Source organism: Symphalangus syndactylus, chromosome 1, assembly GCF_028878055.3.
Source record: "Symphalangus syndactylus isolate Jambi chromosome 1, NHGRI_mSymSyn1-v2.1_pri, whole genome shotgun sequence".
Lineage (NCBI taxonomy): Eukaryota > Metazoa > Chordata > Mammalia > Primates > Hylobatidae > Symphalangus > Symphalangus syndactylus.
The window spans coordinates 143,649,580-143,671,572 of NC_072423.2; the positions used below are offsets into that span (position 1 = coordinate 143,649,580).

Below are 21,993 nucleotides of genomic sequence, written 5' to 3' on the forward strand. Positions count from 1 at the left end.
AAAAAATTAAAAATAGGGCTATATGGCTGGATGGGGTAGATTACACCTCTGTAATTCCAGCAGTTTGGGAGGCTGAGGTGGGAGGACTCCTTAAGGCCAGAAGTTTGAGACCAGCCTAGGCAACAAAGCAAGTTTAAAAAAAAAAAATAAAACAATGGAGCTATAATTAGCATCAACAGGAGCATGTCAGTCTAAGATGAAAACTTATTCAGTAAGTACTTTAAAACATGAGTAGCCTTGAGATTCAGAAGGAAGGTAGGGCTGCGGGTGAGAATATGGGATTCATCTGCATAGGACAATGGTTAGAGGAAAGTAGAGAAAAAAGACTCCAAGAGAATGAGGGTGAGGAGGGTTATGAGCAAAAGACTGAACTTGGGAAATGCCCATATTTAGGTAGCAGGTTCGTGAGCATCAGGAGAGTGTAGTTTCAGAGATACCAGAGGATACATAGCATGTATATTTATTTCACTGATAAGTGAAAAAATTGTTACCGCAAGAAAGAGTTAGAAGTTTGAGTGAAGATCATTTAAGTTTGGCAGATAAACTATGTGGGGAGTAAAGAAGAAACGGTGAGATTAAAAGAATCTTAATAGTATAGCACCACCTGGTGTTAGAACATTAGGCATTTTTCAAATGAAATTTTTTCTTATCAAATTGCATTTTTCTTCCTGTTTTGGTGATTTTAAAATTTTCCACTCAGGAGAATTTTGTTAAAGTTTTCAGTTAATGTGAGTTCTATTTTCTGTGTTGTATAAATGAGTGATATCTCTTTCGTTCCAAAGATGTATTTGGACTCGGTTCTTATTTATTTCTTATATGATAGCCTATTGTGCTAATGGAATATTTTTTATTTTTAGTCACCAGTATGGGAGGTCATATCAATTTGTTTATTTTTTTATTTCAGTTTTGCCAAAAGCTGCTTTCTCATGATTATTCCGATTGATCATCTCCTTCAGAGAACATGTGTGAGTTAATTACTTTAGGAGACAGGGTTACTCCTACACTTCCCATATCCTAATTGCCTCATCATTTCTGCTCTCTTGCCTCTAAATGATCAAAAATAAACACGTCTACGTGAAGCTTTCATCTTTCATCTGAAGTTACATGATTGTGAACGTTCATTTTGTGTTTTGACTTTGTTGTTAGTGCAGAAGTTTGAGTTCACAGGCTTAAAAAGTGCCAGCTTTCGGGATGAATAGCAGTGGAAACTCTTTTTTTAAGCCCTAGGAAAGCCTGCATCCTTCAAAACTGCACGGTCGTCATGGGTGAATTTGCCTAGACCACTTCCTAAATCCAAAGCGTCTTTGAAAAGTCCTGCGCTGCGGAGGACAGGAAGCACCCCCTCAATAGCCAGCACCCACAGTGAGCTGAGCACTTACAGCAACAATTGTAAGTCAACTTTATATCACACTTCGGGGGTTGTGGAAACAGTGATTACAAGAAAAACTAATGCTCTGCAAATAATTAGAATTTTTGTTTCTGGGGTTTCAGGAAAAATAGGCATACTGCTTTGGAGTTGCTCTGAAAGTTTCGCAGAAAAAAACAAAATTCTTTGAAAAACACTCTTGAAATAATTGTGTGTTAAAGTATATTTTTGCATGAAGGATTCTAAAGTGCATTGTCTGAAGTGATGGTGTTCTGGAGGTTTAAGAGTACCAACCCAGGGGATTTGGACTCTAACTGGAATCAGAAAAAAGATTATTTCAGTTTCATTTACTTTGCAAAAGACTATCTCTTGTGGAATCTTTGGATGCTAGATTTTGTGTAATAGGACTAATATAACTTGAATCATAATTCTAAAAAATGTAAACTCAGGAGAATTTTGTTAAAGTTTTCAGTTAACGTGAGTTCTGTTTTCTGTGTATAAACGAGTGAATTTACTGAGATACCTCTTTCATTCCAAACATGTATTTGGACTTGCTTCTTATTTTCTCATTTCCTTTTTTGTACTTCCCCACGAAATAATTTCATGAATTTAAACCATCTTGGAGTGCCTGCTGTGCACAGACACCATGATAGGCACAGCGAGGGACATAGGATATAAAAGAAATTGCCCTTATTCTAAAAAATAGTTGAGGAGAAAAATAAGGTATTTTCATGGATGATGAGAATACCAGTAAAAGCAGACACAAGGGTGTGGAGAGGAGCAGCGAATTGATCTCTCCAGTTTGACAGATCAGTTTCTTCTTTTGGGTGAGGATTCGGGGACAAAGTGTAGTACTAATAATGATCATGGGGCTCCTCTGGGTGTGGAGCAGTATTTCAGGATGTCCATGTTTGCTTTTATGTTTTTCTCTCAAGTAACTTCTGCTGTTACCCTGATTTTTATATATGAGGTGATTGAGGCTCAGAGATGTTGTCACTGGTCCAAAATCACACAGCAGGTGTGTGAGGGAATTGAGAATGCATTTTCTGTAGAGAAGGCACTGAATTAATGACCGAATTAATGAGCACATTTCCGACGGGTCACCTAGCAGCAGTAGCTGGACTCATATGAGAGTAAGTAGCTGCATACCCTGGCACTTCAAAAATACTGGGATATGTGACTTGAAATTAAACAGGATTGTTATCAGCTTTATTGTTTGAATTTTGAAGTTGTGGCGCAAAATCAGGCTTGCATGTGAGAGAAAACTCTGAATTTGAAAAGGTAATTCACATGTGTATTATTTTAAGCTCTCTTTGTCTTGCAAAGCAATTTTAAAAACAAACTGCCAAAACGGAATCACCAACATGCTCTAGAAAAACTGTTGTGGCAACAGAATTTGTGGCACTTGAAGCAGACACAGTCTGCAGTGCCATAGCCCCACGTTTTCCATCGACATCCATGTTGACTTGGCCATCGTTTCAGTACTGTGTGTGATGCTCCTAAGGAGGTCGTAAAATGCTTTTGTCCATTCCTTTTTGTCTTTTAACAAAGGGGTTTACCATACACCCACAGAGCCTGTCTAGTGGCGATGTGTTCCTGTTGCGGATTAAGCATTCAAATCAATGAGTCTCTTTCTTAGTTTGATTTGCTAGCTGGTTTAATCTGTTTTGTGTAGTGCCTTGGAGCTTACACATTTTTTTTTTTCCCCTCCATTCGAATTCACTAAGAGCAAGCATGAGGGATATGAGAGTGAACATGGCTGCAGTTTTTCCTGCTTAAGCTTGCTTTGATCCTTTTAAATGACTGTACCAGGAGGATTTCGCAGTTGTACAGAAACTGATATTTCTTCAAAAATCTTTATCAATTCTACACTCACCCCACCGGCTGGTTCAGAGAGGCACTATGATGCTACCTTATTGACACTGCTGGTCGTGGGATCGTACAGCCTTTGTATAATTCCTTTGTTAGCCACGTTTACTGGGAAAAAAAGTAGGTCGACGATTTCTGGTTTCTTTTCTTTGTAAGCATGCTTAAATTTTTATTCAATAAATTGATTTAGGATCTCTTGACTGCTATTTTTGTAACTCGTAATTTATGATAATGGTAGTATTTGGGGGCATTTTGTATGTATATTTAAGTTGTGAATGCTTCTGTGTAGGACCAATTTTATTGTCTCTTTTATGTGTTTTGCACTCTTAATATAATTCAGCAGCATCGTTAATGTTCTGGCACATGAAGTTATCCTATTATCAAAGATTTTTGATGGTTTAATTTCTTATTAAATAGTTTTTGTGTGTATGTAGCTGGTACTTGTGCAAGTGTAGAAAAATACTTTTCTAAAATTAAAATGGAAACATCACATCTTTGATTATTTTCCTAAGTTGTAACTCAAAGTATTAAATGTGTATACTTTTAAAGACTACCTCAAAACATAAAAAAATCATTTTGCGCTGAAAATTTCCTGCTTCTGATAATGGATGGTCATGTTAAGAATTAACTTTCTCTTTTGATCGGTGTTCTGATTTATACTGGCTTAAGTATTTGAATCCGTTTAACGAATATTGGTTTCTTGCTTTGTCTGCTTGTTTCTTTGTGATGTGATATCGTTAGTGGCATCATTTAAGAACTTCTGATATAACACAATGCTGTCGTAAAATTAACACTGGGTTCTCGGAACTTTGGGATCCTATAGAAATAATGTTCCTATGTTTTTTAAATGACCGAATCAAAATACGTAAGGCAATAAATTGTTCTTATTTGGGAATTTTAGCAGGTTCTTTGTGTGTGTTCTTTTAAGTGTAGAAAATTTCCAAGTTATGATCTTGATCCTGTTGGATATTAGTGTAAAACATTTCACAATGGTTTCTATACCAAATGTGCTCATTTATAGAGGTTAAAGATTATAAGCTCTTTCACACTCAGATACCTAATATCCAGTTTTTAAGATCATTAAAGTAACTGGATAAAAATAAATGATATATTGTGTGTCATGAACAGAGTTGAAGATTTGGGGACTGTTGTGCAATTTAGAAGGGGGTCTTGGGAGAGTGTATAATTTTGCCATGTTAGCAGGAAAATAAGGTCCAAAGACATTACTTCCTCTTCCACTTTGGCCACAAAACCATGTTTATATTTGAGAGCCAGATGGTAGGGGAAATGTAAGGGGTGCAGACCAAAGCTATTTGCATTCTCTTGGAAATGGAAGGAACAGAAGGAGACTGAATAAAAGAAATGGAGCGTTCTTTCCCTTCACCTTCACTGCCAGCCCTGGCTGAGAGGGGTGTGACATGTAGAAAAGGGCACTAACCTTGGACCCACCTTAGTTTTTTTTTTTTTTTTTGAGATGGAGTTTCACTCTTATCGCCCAGGCTGGAGTGCAGTGGCATGATCTCAGCTTACTGCAACCTCTGTCTCCTGGGTTCAAGCAATTCTCCTGCCTGAACCTCCCGAGTAGCTGGGATTATAGGCATGCACCACCATGCCCGGCTAATTTTTGTATTTTTAATAGAGATGGGGTTTCACCATGTTGGCCAGGATGGTCTCGAACTCCTAACCACAAGTGATATGCTTGCGTCTGCCTCCCAAAATGCTGGGATTACAGGCATGAGCCACCACGCCCAGTCCCACCGTAGTTTTCCTACTAACTTGTGTTAAGTTGGACAATCTTTCTCTTCGTGCCTCCGGCCTCCATACTCTCCTCTGATCAATGACAAGGGAGGACTGGGTCATCTTCAAAGTCCTTGCAGCAACAAATGTCTCTGACCCTTTTCACTGCAATAAGACAGGGCCTCATTGTTTGGCAGGATGGTGTTTTGAGTTTTAAAGTGATTAAGCTGATAAAGAATAGGGTGGGTCTTATTTACCCTTAGTTTTTTTTCTTTTTCTTCACTCATAACAGGAATGGCAAGTGAATACTGTCTCACCTGCCAACACTGGTTAGTGGATAAGAATTCGCCTGTAAGATCGTGTTAGTGGTTTCTCGGGGTGCCTCCAGGTTCAGAGGGAAAGTTTTGTGTTCAAATTGTGATCTCTGTCATGGGTGAGGCTAAGATGAGGAACAGGCAATAGATTCATGAGGCTCTACATCACAAAACATGTTAGTACTTAGGCACCTCTGAATGGACTGTTTAAGAAGGAAATATTATCCAGACCACTGTTAACTTTGTTCTCGTTCTTTCTCTGTTCGTGTTTTTCTAGGGTATATGTGAGACATTCTTGTTATTATATAGTTGAGTGATTTTGCTTTTGAAATTCAAAAGCTTAGATTTCAGTAGTACTTTGATTTTAAGCCAGGTGGGCAGATGATCTGGCACAGTGGGGAGTGTTAAACTGATTCACATAAAATTCAAGAAATGAACAGAATGTTGGCTCCGTGTGTATATACATAATGTAATAAAAGCGAATTTTCACTAGGTGTTAGAATGTAGTATGAATGTTAGTTTGCAGATAAAAGTGTGGAACAATGAGAAGCCGTTTTCTTTTTTTCTGAGTTGGAGTCTCATTCTGTCACCCAGGCTGGAGTGCAGTGGCGCGATCTCGGCTCACTGCAACCTCCGCCTCCTGGGTTCAAGCAGTTCTCCCACTTCAGCCTCCTGAGTAGCTGGGATTACAGGTGCCTACCACCACGTCCAGCTAATATTTGTATTTTCAGTAGAGACAGGGTTTCGCCATGTTGGCCAGGCTGGTCTCGAACTCCTGGCCTCAAGTGATCTGCTCACCTTGGCCTCCCAAAGTGCTGTGATTACAGTTGTGAGCCACTGCGCCCAGCCTGAGAAGCCCTTTTCTAATAGGAAAATCATGTCTTCTGCTTGGGCTTTTCTGAGAACATCCCTTAATTTTTCCTTTTAGACTCACCAGCTTCTTTATTTCACTTGAACCACACTTTGGCCATGGGGAAATGAAGATAAGGATTCCAGAGAATCTATTATTCTGGCATAATTGAGACAGCTGGGATCAAAGATGACAAAGGGGCCGTTTTAAACTACGTATTAGATCAGGTTGAGAAGTAGGTGGCCACATGGAAAATTTTTCATATTGTCTCTTCAAGCCAGCAGTGTTTAGTGTCCATGGCTCTCTAGAACGCTGCCTTTAGGATGATTCTGAGGATGCATCCAGCCTCAGTGGGACTGAATACCAAAGTGATTTAGTAGGGCCCTTGTGAAGGCCAATGCAGTGTCTATTCCCATACCCGATATTCAGACCCTTGTTATTCATAGATAGGTGATTCAGCACAGCTAGGCAGTGGTCCAGTCAGCACCAGAACTTGGATATTTTACATCCTGTTCCATTGCTCGAAACTATTATGCATCTCTTATATTGGAACTGTTGCCGCTGAGGACTTTATTGTTTGGATATAACGAGTCTGGCAGAGGGGAAATTGAGATAGCATCAGGATACCCCATCAGTTGCCATGTTAGGAACAGAAACAGAGGGCAAGGGAAATATTTGAAGAGCATTATACCTCAGGGTGATATACATCCTTCAAGTTGGGCGTTTACCGGAAAGCACTGGGCCAGCCTAGGGTACACTGAGTAGAAATTGAGAGAAACATATTGTTAGTCATGAAATTATATTCAGCTCAGTACAGTTTGTGCCTGCCATTAGTAAGGCAGAAAGCATGTACAATCATTGATCACAGAGTATATGAATATATATATATCTTGTATATATAGCTTTCATGTAAAAATGTACAAAATATAAATATGTGTTTGTACCTGAGTCAAATGCAGACATTTTATCCTTGCAATATGAATTCTGACTTCATGTTGTGTGTTATGAAGTTGATGATGGGTGTGGTGCCGGATTGATCTAGTGTTGTATTGAGTCTGAAAAGTGGCAGTGAGACAGCTGATTTCCAGCACAGCGCCTCCTATTCTGCATGTGACAGAGAGGCAAGGGACAGGAGTACCACGCCTCATGAAGAACGCATCCTTTACTTTAGTGAAAATCTTTTTACTGATCTCTTTGTGAACTGTGGGCCTTTGTGTCTCTAAATTTTAGAAAAGAAAAGCATGAATTTAGAATCATACAATTTCATATTAGGTTTGTAAATTGAACTCAGTTTAATTTTTTAAAATATGAATAAGTGACTTATTTGTTGCTGCATATAATCAAATATGGCTTCAAGAAAATTAAGACTGAAATCCAGATTGTTATAATTCTATGGTTAAAACTCTCTAATTTTGTTTGTTGGGTTTGATTTAGCAAAAGCTAAAATGCTAATTGAAATCCAATATCCATTTTCTATGAACATCTAATAAGGGTTCTGTTGAATGTTACAATGGCAATATCTTTAATACTGTCACTCCCATTAGCTTCCTGTCAACTTTGGAAAAGCCAAGTCTCTAGGTTCTAGGGAAGGTGAGAATTGGAAAAAAGGACAGGAAATTGACAGAATTTTCTCAGCAGGAGGGAAAGTTCTGTGTTGATTTGACCTAATATTAGGAATGTTATTTGGGCACAAGAACAATTAACAGATGGCTCATTGTACAGGGACTGGGTGTGGATTACGGGAAAATAATAGCATGCCTGTACAAAGTTTGAATGTGATGTGTATAAGCACTATTGTAGGAGTTGGAATAGTTTAACCTAGTGAAAAATTTCTAGCTGTCTTCACATTTATAATGTATTTGTAAACAAGGTAGGTATCTTTAACCCTTTGCTAAATGAGTGAAGTGAGAAAAGGGATCATAGTTGGTAATAAAGAAATTTATAAGTGTCGAATAGTAGAATAGAATTGGGTGCCTAGAACTGGATATTGATGATTATTTAGAAACAAACAGGCTGGGTGCAGTGGCTCACGCCTGTAATCCCAGCACTTTGGGAGGCTGAGGCGGGCGGATCACGAGGTCAGGAGATCAAGACCATCCTGGCTAAGACAGTGAAACCCCATCTCTACTAAAAATAGAAAAAATGAGCCGGGTGAGGCGGCGGGCATCTGTAGTCTCAGCTACTTGGGAGGCTGAGGCAGGAGAATGGCGTGATCCCAGGAGGCGGAGCTTGCAGTGAGCTGAGATTGCGCCACTGCACTCCAGCCTGGGCGACAGAGTGAGACTCCATCTCAAAAAAAAAAAAAAAACAATAAAAAATCCAGTCTGGATTGGTGGAGGGGAAATTTTTACACATGATATAAAAAATGATTTTTGTTATTTAGGTGAGATTCCCTTTTATGTTTTTGCTTTGGAGCTTAAAACATAAAGTTTGCTTTGGAACAAACTTCCTTTGTTCAGGGCAGAAGTTGGCATTTTAACTCCTTGCTGTAGGAGCAAGGATTTGAACCAGATCTTGTCCTTATAGCTACCGAGGAGTCTGTATGTTACTGTTCTTGTGTCATTAACTAGCTGGCTGTGTGAATTCTTCCTTGTCCCCATGGAGATGGGTACTCTTCCTAGCTGCACCTGGGGCATTCTTGTTACATAGCATGAATGGCTGTATTATTTCTTCCCCAACTTTTATCTGGGATGAAAGCTGAACTGGACAAGATGCATAAGCTTGGACTGTGCCAGGCTAACCGGGATGTGTGGTCACTCTGATTACAGCCTTTATTTTGCATCCCTGAGGACACAAGCTAACTGTTATCCACGCTGTATTCCCAACGTTCAGTAATGACTGGCATATCATAGGTGCTTATTGAGCATTTGTTGATTCAAAGGCAAAGGAATAAATGTGGAAGGTCGAAACTGTATTTATCTATACAATAAAATGTACTTTTCTGTTTTATTACAGCTGGTAGTGCCGCTGTCATCAAATATGAGGAGAAACCTCCAAAGCCAGCATTTCAAAATGCTTCCTCAGGATCCTTTTATTTGAAGCCTTTGGTATCCAGGGCTCATGTTCACTTGCTGAAAACTCCTCCAAAAGGTGCGGTCCTCATTGTGGTTAGAAGAGGGAGGGCAAGACGCTTAGAGTCCTTGGCTTGTAGAAAGTTAAATTTTGACAAATAGGTTTATGGTGTATTTAACAATGATTAAAAATGTGTTGAGAAAGGAGATACGTTAAATTTTTGCACTGAGGAAATTGTTGTTCTGAGAGTTGGTAGATTCTATAGTTAAAAAATCATTACATGTAAATCAGCAGGCAGAACAAAAGTAGAAGGTAAAAATAAAACTTCTAGAGTTAAATTATTTTAAAATAGTGCTGTAGAAGATTGAGATAGAAAGGAGTAGAAATGCATGATTACTCTTCATCAGGGTAGATGTTTGCCGTTTATTACCGTAGTTAAGTCTTCATGGCTTTGGTCCAAGACATTGTTCTTCCTCTAAATGTTCATCTCTGTTCCTTCTCGTATCCTCACTTTGTATTTGCTGTGACTATTAAAAGTAATTTTCTGGTTTACAAAATATGTGGTATATACTTAATGTGCAGTGTTTTCATGCAACTTTGTCTCAATGGGCCCAAAGCACATCAGAAGCCTACTTTGTGCCACACGCGGTGGCTCACGCCTGTAATCCCAGCACTTTGGGAGGCCAAGACAGGTGGACCGCTTGAGGTCAGGAGTTCGAGACCAACCTGGCCAACATGGCAAAACCCCACCTCTACTAAAAATACAAAAATTAGCTGGGTATGGTGGTGTGTACCTGTAGTCCCAGCTACTCGGGAGGCTGAGGCATGAAAATTGCTTGAACCCAGGAGGCAGAGGTTGCAGTGAGCCAAGATCGCACCACTGCCCTCCAGCCTGGGTGACAGAGCGAGACTCTGTCTCAAAAAAACAAACAAACAAAAAGCATTATTTGTGCCTAGTGAACTGAAGCTTAACTGAAGCCTGAGAGAATAATTGTGAGTGAGAAACTTGACCTATAAAATGAGACCCACATTTATGTTAGAGAATTTGGAAAACACAGAAAGAGTCTTCCTTAGTTCTGTCAACCACCAGTTGCTGTCACATTTCCTTCTGACTTTTTTTCTCTGTATGTATATGTTGTTTTGTTTTTATTCCAGCAAACCAGGGGTAATAATGTATATACTCTTCTGTATCTTGCTTTTTATTTAGTAGTATATCATGAGAGCTTCTTCACTTGAAATGGCTATTCTATGGTTGTCTAGTTTATAGTGGACAACTTCTGACTTATTGGGGTTTATTAATACTGAGATGAACCTCTTCAAGTGTGAGTCATAGTTCATTGTTTCAGATTCTGGTTACTTGTGGATATCCCAGAAGGAGGAATTACTGGGTTAACCTGCATGAAACTCTTTGGATTGTTAATATCTATTAGTAACTTTCTAAAAGGTGTTATTCTGTCACAGCATCCTCCTTAACATGTGTCTCTCTCTGTGTGTATTTAAAGGATAATATGGTAACTTGAGGCTGGTAAATGTATGTCAATACCGTTTCTTTGTACTGAATTGAGGAGAAAATAGGCATGAATTTTAGGAGTGGGTTAAATTCTTCAGTGTGCAGCAGGTTGTCATTTGCCTAGGGAGTTAATCAAATTTCGGAGGCACCAAATGACCTCTTGCTGAGTTGACATCAGGATGGAAAACTGTGGTTTTTTATTGATGATGATAAAGCCCCATGATCCACACAGCAGTAATGAAGTTAACGCCATTGAACTTTTATACTAAAATAACTTTCAGAGAATGAGATGCCATTGACAGCTTTGTAGAACAGGAGACTCAGAATTCTAAAATGCCTCACTATTGAGTTGATAGGTTTTTATGTCGCAACAGTTTTACCTGAGTGGGAATCAGTGCTTTCCGTTGATAACAGCCACATATTTTAAGAGATCATCTCTGTAAAATTTCAGATAGAACATGGTAGCTGTTCTGACTGGTATCTGCAGATGATTATGTCCTAGAAACAACTATTTCATGTTAAGTAGAAGCATCATAGATTTCTTCTAGTGACTTACAGCTCTGTACCTATTACCACTCCTGATTTTATACTGTATCAGTTTGGAGGAGAAACTTCTATTTTTCTTCATAGCTGAATAGAAATGGGCAGTTTCAGAAAGCTCACAGGAGTGACGGTCCTTCGTGAAGTCTGGCCTCTGCTCTCCTGGCAGCAGAATAGCATATCTGCACAGGCAGTGTGTGAATTCAGTCCTGCTAAAACTTGAACTTCAGCTGTTCTTGGCTGAAAAAATACTGTGGCTTTTCCTGTTAAAACTGATCCTATTTAATTTGTGGTGATGACTTCATATCATTCTTAAACATTTTGATATTATGTGAAATACCACCTTATATTTAAAATGCACTTGACAAAAGTTGGTTGAATCTCGGTGATATTTCCCACCTGGAACCTGAAATTTAGAGATTGATTGTTTTTGAAAATAATTCTTATCAACATGGTTTGTTTTTGTGTGATATGTCAAATAAAACGTGTGTATTTTACATGTTTCTTTTATATCTTAGGTCCTTCGAGAAAAAATTTATTTACAGCTCTTAATGCAGGTGAGTGACCATTTTATGGATGGGATAAAAAGAATCTTTTCGTAAAGTTATGTTACTACAAGTATTTGCAGTGATTTTTTACTGGTGTGCTTATGAGTAGAATTTCCAATTTGAGGTGTAAACCTAACTTTTTATGACGGGTCACATAGCATTAAAATATGGTAAGCATGATTGGCCATCTGATGCATAAAAGGACATTGTATTACTAATAGATAATTATAGTTTTTTAAAAAATGATTTTGTTAATGTGGTCTAAATGAAATGGAAAATGTACTTCTCCCAAGATAAATGCTATTTTGAAATTGGATATTCCTTAATTTTTAAGTGGTCTCAAGATTTAGTTTTAGCACCTTTTCCCAATTCAGCAGCCTATATTTTTATGTTTTTTTTTTCCACACTTTCACTGGACTTACATTCCCAAGACAGCCTGCAGCCTCCACTATTTGAACCACAGCTGAGAATCCAAAACTTTGTGTCTCTGAAGAAGCCATAAAAGGTTTCACAGAATATCTTCACTGCAATTGCTATACTTTGGATGGATGGATGGATGGATGGATGGATGGATGGATGGATGGATGGACGGACAGACAGACAGATAGGCTGGGCGCGGTGGCTCACACCTGTAATCCCAGCACTTTGGGAGGCCAGGGCGGGTGGATCACTTGAGGTCAGGAGTTGAAGACCAGCCTGGCCAATGTGGTGAAACCCCATCTCTACTAAAAATACAAAAAAATTAGCTGGACGTGGTGGTATGCTCCCACAGTCCCAGCTACTCAGGAGGCTGAGGCAGGATAATTGCTTGAACCCGGGAGGCAGAGGTGGCATTGAGCCTAGATTACGCCACTGCACTCCAGCCTGGGTGACACAGTGAGACCCTGTCTCAAAAAAAAAAAAAAAAAAAAAAAAAAGATAGATGGATTGATCTCTCTACATAGATAGATAAGGTCTCCTGTACACTGCCTACATTGTCTTATTTTATATACAGTGATAAAACAGTTATGTGGCTTCTAAATCCATGGCAGATTAGAAGAGCAAATCAGAAGACACGAAGGTACAAGCATCGCTCATTTTCTTGAGCCTTGCAAATACTGTATTTTTTGCAAGTCTACCAGCATCATTTTTCCAACAGCAGTTGCTCAGTTCATGTCTGTATGTCACATTTTGGTAATTCTCACACTATTTCAAGCTTTTTCGTTATCATTATATCTGTTACGGTGATCTGCGATCAGTGATCTTCGATGTTACTGTTGTGATTGTTTTGGGACACCACGGACCATGCTCATCTAAGACAGTGAACCCAGCTGATACGTGTGCATTTCGAGTGCTCCACTAACTGGTCGCTCTTCCATCCCTCTCCCTTTCCTTGATCTTCCTTATTCCCTGAGACACAATAATATTGGAAGTAACCAATTAATAACCCTATAATGACCTCTAAATATTCAATTGAAAGAAAAGTCGCATGTCTCTCACTTTAAATCAGAAGATAGGAATGATTAAGTTTAATGAGGAGGGCATGTTGAAAGCTAAGATAGGGCAGAAGCCAGGTCTCTTGTGCCAAGCAGTTAGCCAAGTTGTAAATGGAAAGGAAAAGTTATTGAAGAAAATTAAAAGTGCTCCTCTAGTGAACACACAAATAAGAAAGCAAAACAGACTCCCGGCATAGAGAAAGTTTGAGTGGTCTGACCGGAAGATTAAGCCAGCTGCAACTTTCGCTTCGGCGAAAGCCGAATCCAGAGTGAGACCCTAACTCTCCTTAATTGTGTGGAGGCTGAGAGAGGTGAGGGAGCTGCAGAAAACAAAGTTGGAAGCTAGCAGAGGTTGGTTCATGAAGTTTAAGGCAACTCTTCATAACATGAAAGTACAAGGCGAAGCAGCAAGTGCTTATGTAGAAGCTGCAGTGAGTCATGCAGAATATCTAGCTGGGATCATTGATAAAGGTGGCTACACAAAACAGCAGACATTCAGTGTAGGTGAAACAGCCTCATATTGAAAGAAGATGCTGTTTAGGACTTGCACAGGTAGACAGGAGAAGTCAGTGCCTGGCTTCAGAGGACAAGCTGTCTTATTAGAAGCTAATACATCTGGTAATTTTAAGTTGAAGCTGACGTTCACTTACCATTTTGAAAATTCTAGGGCCCTTAAGAATTGCATTAAATCTACTCTGCCTGTGCTCTATAAATGAAACAACAAAGCCTGGATTGCAGCATATTTGTTTACAGCATGGTTTGCTGAATATTAAGCCCATTGTTAAGACCTACAACTCAGAGATGTCTTTCAAAATACTACTGCCGACTGACAATGCACCTGGTCACCCAAGAACTCTGATGGAGTATAGTATAGTATATTACATAGTAATATATAGTACATGAGTACAGTACAGGAAGATGAATGTTTTCACACCTGCTGACATAGCAGCCATTTTGCAGCCCATGGATCAAGGAGTAATTTTGACTTTCAGTTCTTACTATTTAAGAAGTACATTGTGTAAGACTGTAGCTGCCCTAGATACTGATTCCTCTGATGGAACTGGGCAAAGTCACTTGAAAACCTTCTGAAAAGGGTTTGCTCTTCTAGATGCCATTAAGAACATTTGTGATTCATGGGAGGAGGTCAGAGCACCAACATGAATAGGAGTTTGGAAGAAGTTGACCTAACCTTCATGGATGACTTTGAAGGGTTCAGTGCTTCAGTGGAGGAAGTCACTGCAGATGTGGTAGAAATAGGATGAGAACTAGAGTGAGAAGTGAAGCCTAAGGTGTGACTGCATTGCTGTTGATCTCTGGTAAAATTTGAGCAGATGAGGAGTTGCTTCTTATGAATAAGCAAATAAAGTAACTTCTTGAGATGGAATCTACTCCTGGTGAAGATGATGTGAACATTGTTAAAATGACAAAGGAGACAGAATATTCCATAAACTTAAAGCAGTGGCAGGGTTTGAGAGGATTGACTCCAGTTTTGAAAGACGTTCTGCTGTGGGTAAAATGCTATGAAACGGCATCACATACTACAAAGAAATCTTTCATGAAAGAGTCAACTGATGTTGCAGACTTCATTGCTCTTACTTTAAATTGCCACAGCCACACAAACTCTCAGCAGCCGCACCCTAATCAGTCAGTCAGCAGCCACCAACATTGAGGCAACACCTTCCACCAGCAAAACAATTCCTGCTCACTGAAGCCTCAGATGATCTTTAGCATTTTTTAGCAATGAAATATTTTTAAATTAATGTTTTTTGTTTGTTTGTTTTTGAGACAGAGTCTCGCTCTGTCACCCAGGCTGGAGTGCAGTGGCATGATCTCTGCTCACTGCAAGCTCTGCCTTCTGGGTTCACGCCATTCTCCTGCCTCAGTCTCCCGAGTAGCTGGGACTACAGGTGCCCGCTGCCACGCTGGGCTAATTTTTTGTATTTTTAATAGAGATAGGGTTTCACCGTGTCAGCCAGGATGGTCTCGATCTCCTGACCTTGTGATCTGCCTGCCTCCGCCTCCCAAAGTGCTGGGATTACAGGTGTAAGCCACCACGCCTGGCAAATTAAGGTATATATATTTTTAGACATAATACTGTTGTACACTAGACTATAGTGTAGTGTAAATATAAGTTTTATATGCACTGAGAAACGAGACAACTTTTGTGATTTGCCTTATTATGACGTGTCTTATGGGGTGATATATATCTCCCAGGTATGCCTGTAATGTTACAGAATGTTGACTACAGTTTCTTCACACATTGTGCGTGTCAGGTGTTAAGGATGCAGTCCTGAGCGAAAAATGAGCAGGGGCCTTGTCTCTGGGGAGCTAATAGGATCGTTAAAAAAAAAAAAAAAAAAAAAAAAACCTGGTGAAATAGACATCAATCACAAATGTACTAAGTTCTAGGAAGGAGGGTTGTCTTGTCCTAGAAGAGAGGTCCGGATTGAAGGCTGTCATGTGAGGGAAACCTGGGCAAGAGGTATAAATTTCTGAGCCTCTTGTGTAAAGAAAATAGGGGGGATAACATTACATCATGAATAACAAATATCCTTGATGCCCCATCACGTGTATTCAGTTTCCTCAGCGTAGTAAGTAGGGAAGTGTGGGGGGAATTATCTCAGAATTCTTAACCTTTTGTAGGCTCTTAAAGCTAGGAAGACAGCCATGCAGAATGATTTAAGTTCTAAAGATCCCCAGGATGCTGTGTGTGAATATATATGGTTACTAAAGCCTTTATAGTCTAAAAATGCAGAAGAAACTCTGTTGTACACATTTAGGCTTTTGTTTCCTTTTAAGTTTCTGGTACATCCTAATATCTGGGAAAAACAGCTAATATTCTATGGAATGGCTTTGTTTAAAAATTAGTTAACCATTATCAGAAAACTGGCTCAAATGGTAGCTCTGTGTTTAACAGTTTAAGAAACCTCCAGGCTGTTTTCCAAAGTGGCTGGACCATTTTATATCCTCACCAGGAGTGTATGAAGAATCCTGTTTCTCCACATCCTTGCCAACCCTTGGCTTTGTCTGTCCTTTTTATTATAGCTATCCCTACTGGGTAGGAAGTGATACCTCATTGTTGTTTCAATTTGCATTCTGACAGCCAGTGACATTAAGTGTTGTTTTGTGTGCTTATTGGCCGTTTGCATATCTTCTTTGGAGAAGTGTCTATTCAAATCATTTGCTGGTTTTAAACTGGGTTATTTTTATTGTTGAATTGTAGGAATTCTTATATAGTCTGATATTAGACCTTTGTCAGAGTTATCATTTGCAAATATTTTCTCCCAATTCCTGGGCTGTGTTTCCACTTTCTTGATAATGTCCTTGGAAACGCAAATGTTTTAAATTTTGACAAGGTCAAGTTTATCAACTTTTTTTCTTTTGTTGCTTCTGCTTTTGGTATTGTATCTCAGAAACAGTTGCCTAATCCTAGGTTGTGAAGATTTAAGCCTGTGTTTTCTTTTAAGTTTTTTTTTTGCTATTCTAGCTGTTATACTTAGGTTTCTGATTCATTTTGAGTTACATTTTTATATGGTATGAGATAGAAGGTCTAATTCTTTTTTGCACGTGGACATCCAGGTGTTGAAAACATATATTTCTCCCATTTAAATGCCTTGGCACCTTTGTTAAAAATAATTGGTTAAGAATGTGAGGGTTTATTTCTGGTTTCTAAATTGTGTTCTTTGCATCTATATGTCTACCTTTGCCAGTGCTACACTGTCTTGATTAGTAAGTTTTGAAATCAGGGTGTGAGTCATTCAACGTCTTTCTTCTTTTTAAAGATCGTTATGGCTATTCTGGGTCCCTTGATTTTCTGTATGAATTTTAGGATCAGCTTGTCAATCTCTGTAATGAAGTCAGGTGAGATTTTAGGAATGTAATCTAATAATTCTAATTCCAATAATTTCTGTTACGTTGAATCTGTAGATGACTCTGTATATATAGAATGTATTCTAAGGGGTCAACATTGCAGCTTAATCTATATTGTGTGTTAGGTCTGTGTATTTTCCCAAAACCATAAGCATGACTTTCCCAGGTTCTTCTTCTTGATGGTTAGTTATTATCATGACTTAAGACTAACCTGGTATTATGAGGAGCCTAGTGAGGAAAAGTTACTTTGTGGATAGAGGACCACAACGGAGTGTGTTCGCTTTGGAAGGACAACTTTGATGCTGAAAAATGATGCCACAAAGCCAGTGACTTTGGGTGGATCATTGAACCTCTTTGATAATAGTTTTCTGTGTAATTGAAAGGGTGGATTTCTAGATTTCTCCCTACTGTGATATTCTGTGACTGCAAATCACCTTGACTTTTTTCATATTCTGCTGGAAATCAGTCATATTTTAGCTGATACAGAAGACATTGTCTCTACACATAAACATGTTCCTCTGAGTGTTAAATTTTTAATCGTTGTACTATGGCCTTGAGATATTTTTATTTTAAAGCAATAAGTAGTGGTGGAGATTACAGTTGAGTTGACCAACTGCATATTCCTTAGTTCTAGTAAAATAATCACTTTTAATTATAGCAGTTTGCCAAACTTCAAAAAGTTTAGCATGTAGTTCAGAAATCACCGTTTAGCTTTTTTAAATTTGTGATTTTAAATGAAATTTAGATAAGTTTATATCCTGCTTTGTCGTTTAACATACAGTAATCACTTTTACATTTAGCAGATACAATAACATTTAACTACTTTTGAATATTTAGGGTGCTTCTGTATTACATTCATAAATGATTCTATGAAGAACATCTATACAATTAGCACTTTCAACTTTGGGGGAAATTTCTTGTGATAGATTCTTAAAAGTAGTATCAGGAAATCAAAATATGTACCTGTTTACAGTCACTTCACTCAAATAGCCAAATTCTTTTCCAAAAGCTTCCTGTCAGTTTATACCATGGTTGACATAAAAGACAGCTGGCTTCATCATACCTTGGTCAACATTGGATATTATTTTTAATTTTTTTTACTAACATAATAGTTTAAAATGTTACATCATGTTTTAGCTTGACCTTTATCAATTAAAGAAATTCCATTATCTCATAAGACAATGTAGAAGAGCAGGAGGAGAACGAACTTTTAAGGCACAGGATATTGGTGTAAACCTTGGTCCTGGCACTTTCTATTTGTGTCCTGACCTTGGGCTAGTTGCTAAGCCTTTGCAAGTCTCAAATTTCTCATTTGGAGACATGGGAATATTGGGGGAATAATTCCCAGAAGGGGAATAATTTGACATCATAGAATTGTTTTATAAAAGGTTCTCAAATAATAGTTAATTCAGCTGCTAGGAACGGTTAATGATGGTGATCTTTTACATTGTTTTTATAATTCTAGTGGTTTGTTTTTAGAGTTCTTTTCCAGGAAGTTGAATTATTTTAAATCTGTAAAGCAAGCAGGAAAGTCTTATTAAAGTCAAGAACCAACCTCTTGGGGTCTGACTGTTGTAATTTATTTAAAGGTTGTGATGCTGCAAGATTCTAGTTGACATTGACTCCAAAAAAAATCTTGGCTTACTGTTGATAAGGAACATGTCGCACATACCACAGAATACTATTATTACCTTGGTTCTACCATACACTGAAGCCACTGGGATACCAGAGGCATCAGAGCTGTATTCCCCTCCAGCAACCTGATTGTTTTACACAAGATCATCAGTCTCAGGTGCCAGGGTGTCTGCCTTGGAAGGTAGAAAATGCACTGGTCCTTCCACAGTCACTTAGTAAAGACAGCACAGGAGAACGGCAGCTTTCTTGCCTTTTTTTGCTGAGTGCTAGGAAGTGGTTGCAAGTTGCACACCTGCTGATGAGGTAATGCTGAGGCTGCCAGAGTTTCTTCTGGTGAGAGTAGTGAGAAGGCTGTTTTTTCACTGTTGTTTTATGATTAACATAACTTTCCCCCTATACTTAAAACACACATGCTCTTTTCATATGGGATACATTGTTGTTTCAAATTGGTGTTGGGGGTTAGGAGAAGTGGATCATTTAGTAAATCTTCTTGAGACAGTGACTACCTTTTTAGCAGGAGCTGGATCTTTTTCACATATATACAAAGTATTCCAGATAAATTAGTTTTAAACACACAAAGTAATTAAAACACTAAGAATATAGACTTAAGTAGAAAAGATCTTTCCAGGACACTAGTATAATAGAAACGATTAATAATTAGGACAACAAAAGCTTTAAAAAACCTTAGAAACAGGCTGTGCATGGTGGCTCATGCCTGTAATCCCAACACTTTGGGAGGCCAAGACAGGTGGATTGCTTGAGGCCAGGAGTTCGAGACCAGCCTGGGCAACATAGTGAGACCCCATCTCTACCAAAAATACAAAAAATTAGCTGCACGTGGTGGTGCACACTTGTAGTCCCAGCACTCAGGAGGCTGAGGCAGAAGAATCGTTGAACCCAGGAGGCAAGGGTTGCAGTGAGCTGAGATTGCACCACCTCACTCCAGCCTGGGTGACCGAGTGAGACTCCGTCTCAAAAAAAAATTAAAAAATAAGAATAAAAACCATTAGAAACAGTATTTATAAGCAAAGAACAAGCTGAGATAATACTAGCACATACTCTATGTAGAGCTGTGTCAAATCAGCAAGATAAAGACAACTCTATCATAGAAGCTAAATGGACATACCATCCAAAGAGAGCTACAGATTTATCGCAATCCCTATCAAAATCCCATGTCATCTTTTTTTTTTTTTTTTACAGAAATAGAAAAAACAATCCCAAAAGTCATACAGAATGACAAAGGACTGCAAATAAGCAAAACAAGAACAAAGCTGGAGGCATCGTAGTTCCTGATTTCAAAGTATATTACAACACACAGTAATTAAAACAGTATGGTACTGGCACAAAGATAGAAACAGAGATCGATGGAATAAAAGTCTAGAAATAAATCCAGGCATATATGGTCAGCTAATCTTCAACAAGTGTGCCAAGAATACACAATAGGGAAAGGATCGTCTCTTTGTAAATGCTACTGGGAAAACTGGTCATCCACAAGTAAAATAATGAAATTGGACCCTTATCTCACACAGTACACAAAAATCAACTCGAGATGAATTAAAGACTTAAATATAAGATCTGAAACTATAAAACACCTCAAAGAAAACATGGGGCAAAACTTCATGACATTTTTCTTGGTATGCCACCAAAAGCCCAGGTAACAAAAGCAAAAATAGACAGGTGGGAGTACATCAAATTAAAAATCTGCAGAGCAAAGCAGTCATTTAATAGCATGAAAAGGCAGCCTATGAGATAGGAGAAAACATTTGCAAACCATATGTCTGATAAGGGGTTATTTACCAAAATAATTGAAATCAGGATGTTGAAGAGATATTTGCGTTCCCATGGTCTGTCACCCCCAATATTTCAACGTAGGTTCTTTCTGTTTTCCCCAAGTTTCGGCCGGTCTGAGAAAGAGAAAGAGTACAAAGAGAGGAATTTTACAGCTGGGCCGCCGGGGGTGACGTCACCTATCCGTGATGCCCACCTGAGCCGCAAAACCAGGAAGATTTTATTAGGGATTTGAAAAGGGGAGAGGGTGTATGAACAGGGAGTAGGTTACAAAGATCACATGCTTCAAAGGGCAAAAGGCAGAGCAAAGATTACATGCTTCTGAGGAAACAGGACCAGAACAATATCAGAAACTCCTGATAAGGGTCTGTGTTCAGCAGTGCATGTATTGTCTTGATAAATATCTTTACAGAAAACAGGGTTTGAGAGCAGAGAACCGGTCTGATCTCACATTTACCAGGGCTGGTGTTTCCCAATCCTAGTAAGCCTGAGGGTACTACAGGAGACCAGGGCGTATCTCAGTCCTTTTTTTTTTGAGACAGAGTCTGGCTCTGTTGCTCTGGCTGGGGTGCAGTGGCGCAATCTTGGCTCACTGCAAGCTCTGCCTCCCAGGTTCATGCCATTCTTCTGCCTGGGACTACTAGCTGGGACTACAGACGCCCACCACCATGCCAGGCTAATTTTTTACATTTCTAGTAGAGACGGGGTTTCACCATGTTAAACAGGATGGTCTCGATCTCCTGACCTTGTGATCCGCCCGCCTCGGCCTCCTAAAGTGCTGGGATCACAGGCGTGAGCCACTGCGCCTGGCCAAGTATCTCCACCACATAGTACAGACACTCCCAGAGCGGCCATTTATAGACCTACCCCCAGGAATGCAATTCTTTTCCTAGGGTCTTAATGTTATATTCCTTGCTAGGGAAAGAATTTAGTGATATCTCTCCTACTTGCACATCTGTTTATAGGCTCTCTGCAAGAAGAAAAATATGGCTCTATTCTGCCCGACCCTGCAGGCAGTCAGACCTTATGGTTGTCTTCCCTTGTTCCCTAAAATCGCTGTTATTCTGTTCATTTTCAAGGTGCACTGATTTCATATTGTTCAAATACACATTTTACAATCAATTTGTTCAGTTAATGCAGTCATCACAGGGTCCTGAGGTGACATACATCCCCAGCTTACAGAGATAACAGGATTAAGAGATTAAAGTAAGACAGGCGTAAGAAATTATAAGAGTATTTTTAGAAAAGTGATAAATGTCCATGAAATCTTCACAATTTATGTTTCCTCTGCCACGGCTCCAGCCGGTCCCTCCATTCGGGGTCCCTGACTTCCTGCAACAATGGTCATTGCCACATTACGATAGCCAGGATGTGGGAACAACCTAAATGTGTCCATAGGGTAAAGCAAATATGGCATATATGTGCAATGGAGTATTATGTAGCCATTAAAAAGAAGAAAGTCCTGCCGTATGCAGTGAT

General features: G+C 39.0%; 1 protein-coding gene and 1 long non-coding RNA gene across 7 annotated transcripts in view; one reads left to right on the forward strand and one right to left on the reverse strand.

The window, feature by feature from the left end:
• Window positions 1-21,993, forward strand: part of MTUS1 (microtubule associated scaffold protein 1) — a 156,961-nt gene that overhangs the window by 75,928 nt on the left and 59,040 nt on the right. For 2 of the 6 annotated variants that reach the window (XM_055287019.2, XM_055287053.2), the window contains 3 exons: window positions 1,228-1,389; window positions 9,092-9,226; window positions 11,717-11,755. In XM_055287019.2, coding sequence (XP_055142994.1) covers window positions 1,228-1,389; window positions 9,092-9,226; window positions 11,717-11,755 — 336 coding nt within the window. Of the gene's footprint in view, window positions 1-946; window positions 966-1,221; window positions 1,390-2,859; window positions 3,356-9,091; window positions 9,227-11,716; window positions 11,756-21,993 lie in introns of those variants that run through there. The other 4 variants (XM_063613051.1, XM_063613047.1, XM_055287035.2 and 1 more) reach the window with 4 other exon arrangements.
• LOC129486822 (uncharacterized) overlaps window positions 1-21,993 on the reverse strand; it is a 33,839-nt gene that overhangs the window by 1,433 nt on the left and 10,413 nt on the right. Inside the window, exon 2 of the long non-coding RNA XR_008659109.2 lies at window positions 6,828-6,893. This is a non-coding gene — a long non-coding RNA (uncharacterized lncRNA). The remainder of the gene's footprint in view (window positions 1-6,827; window positions 6,894-21,993) is intronic.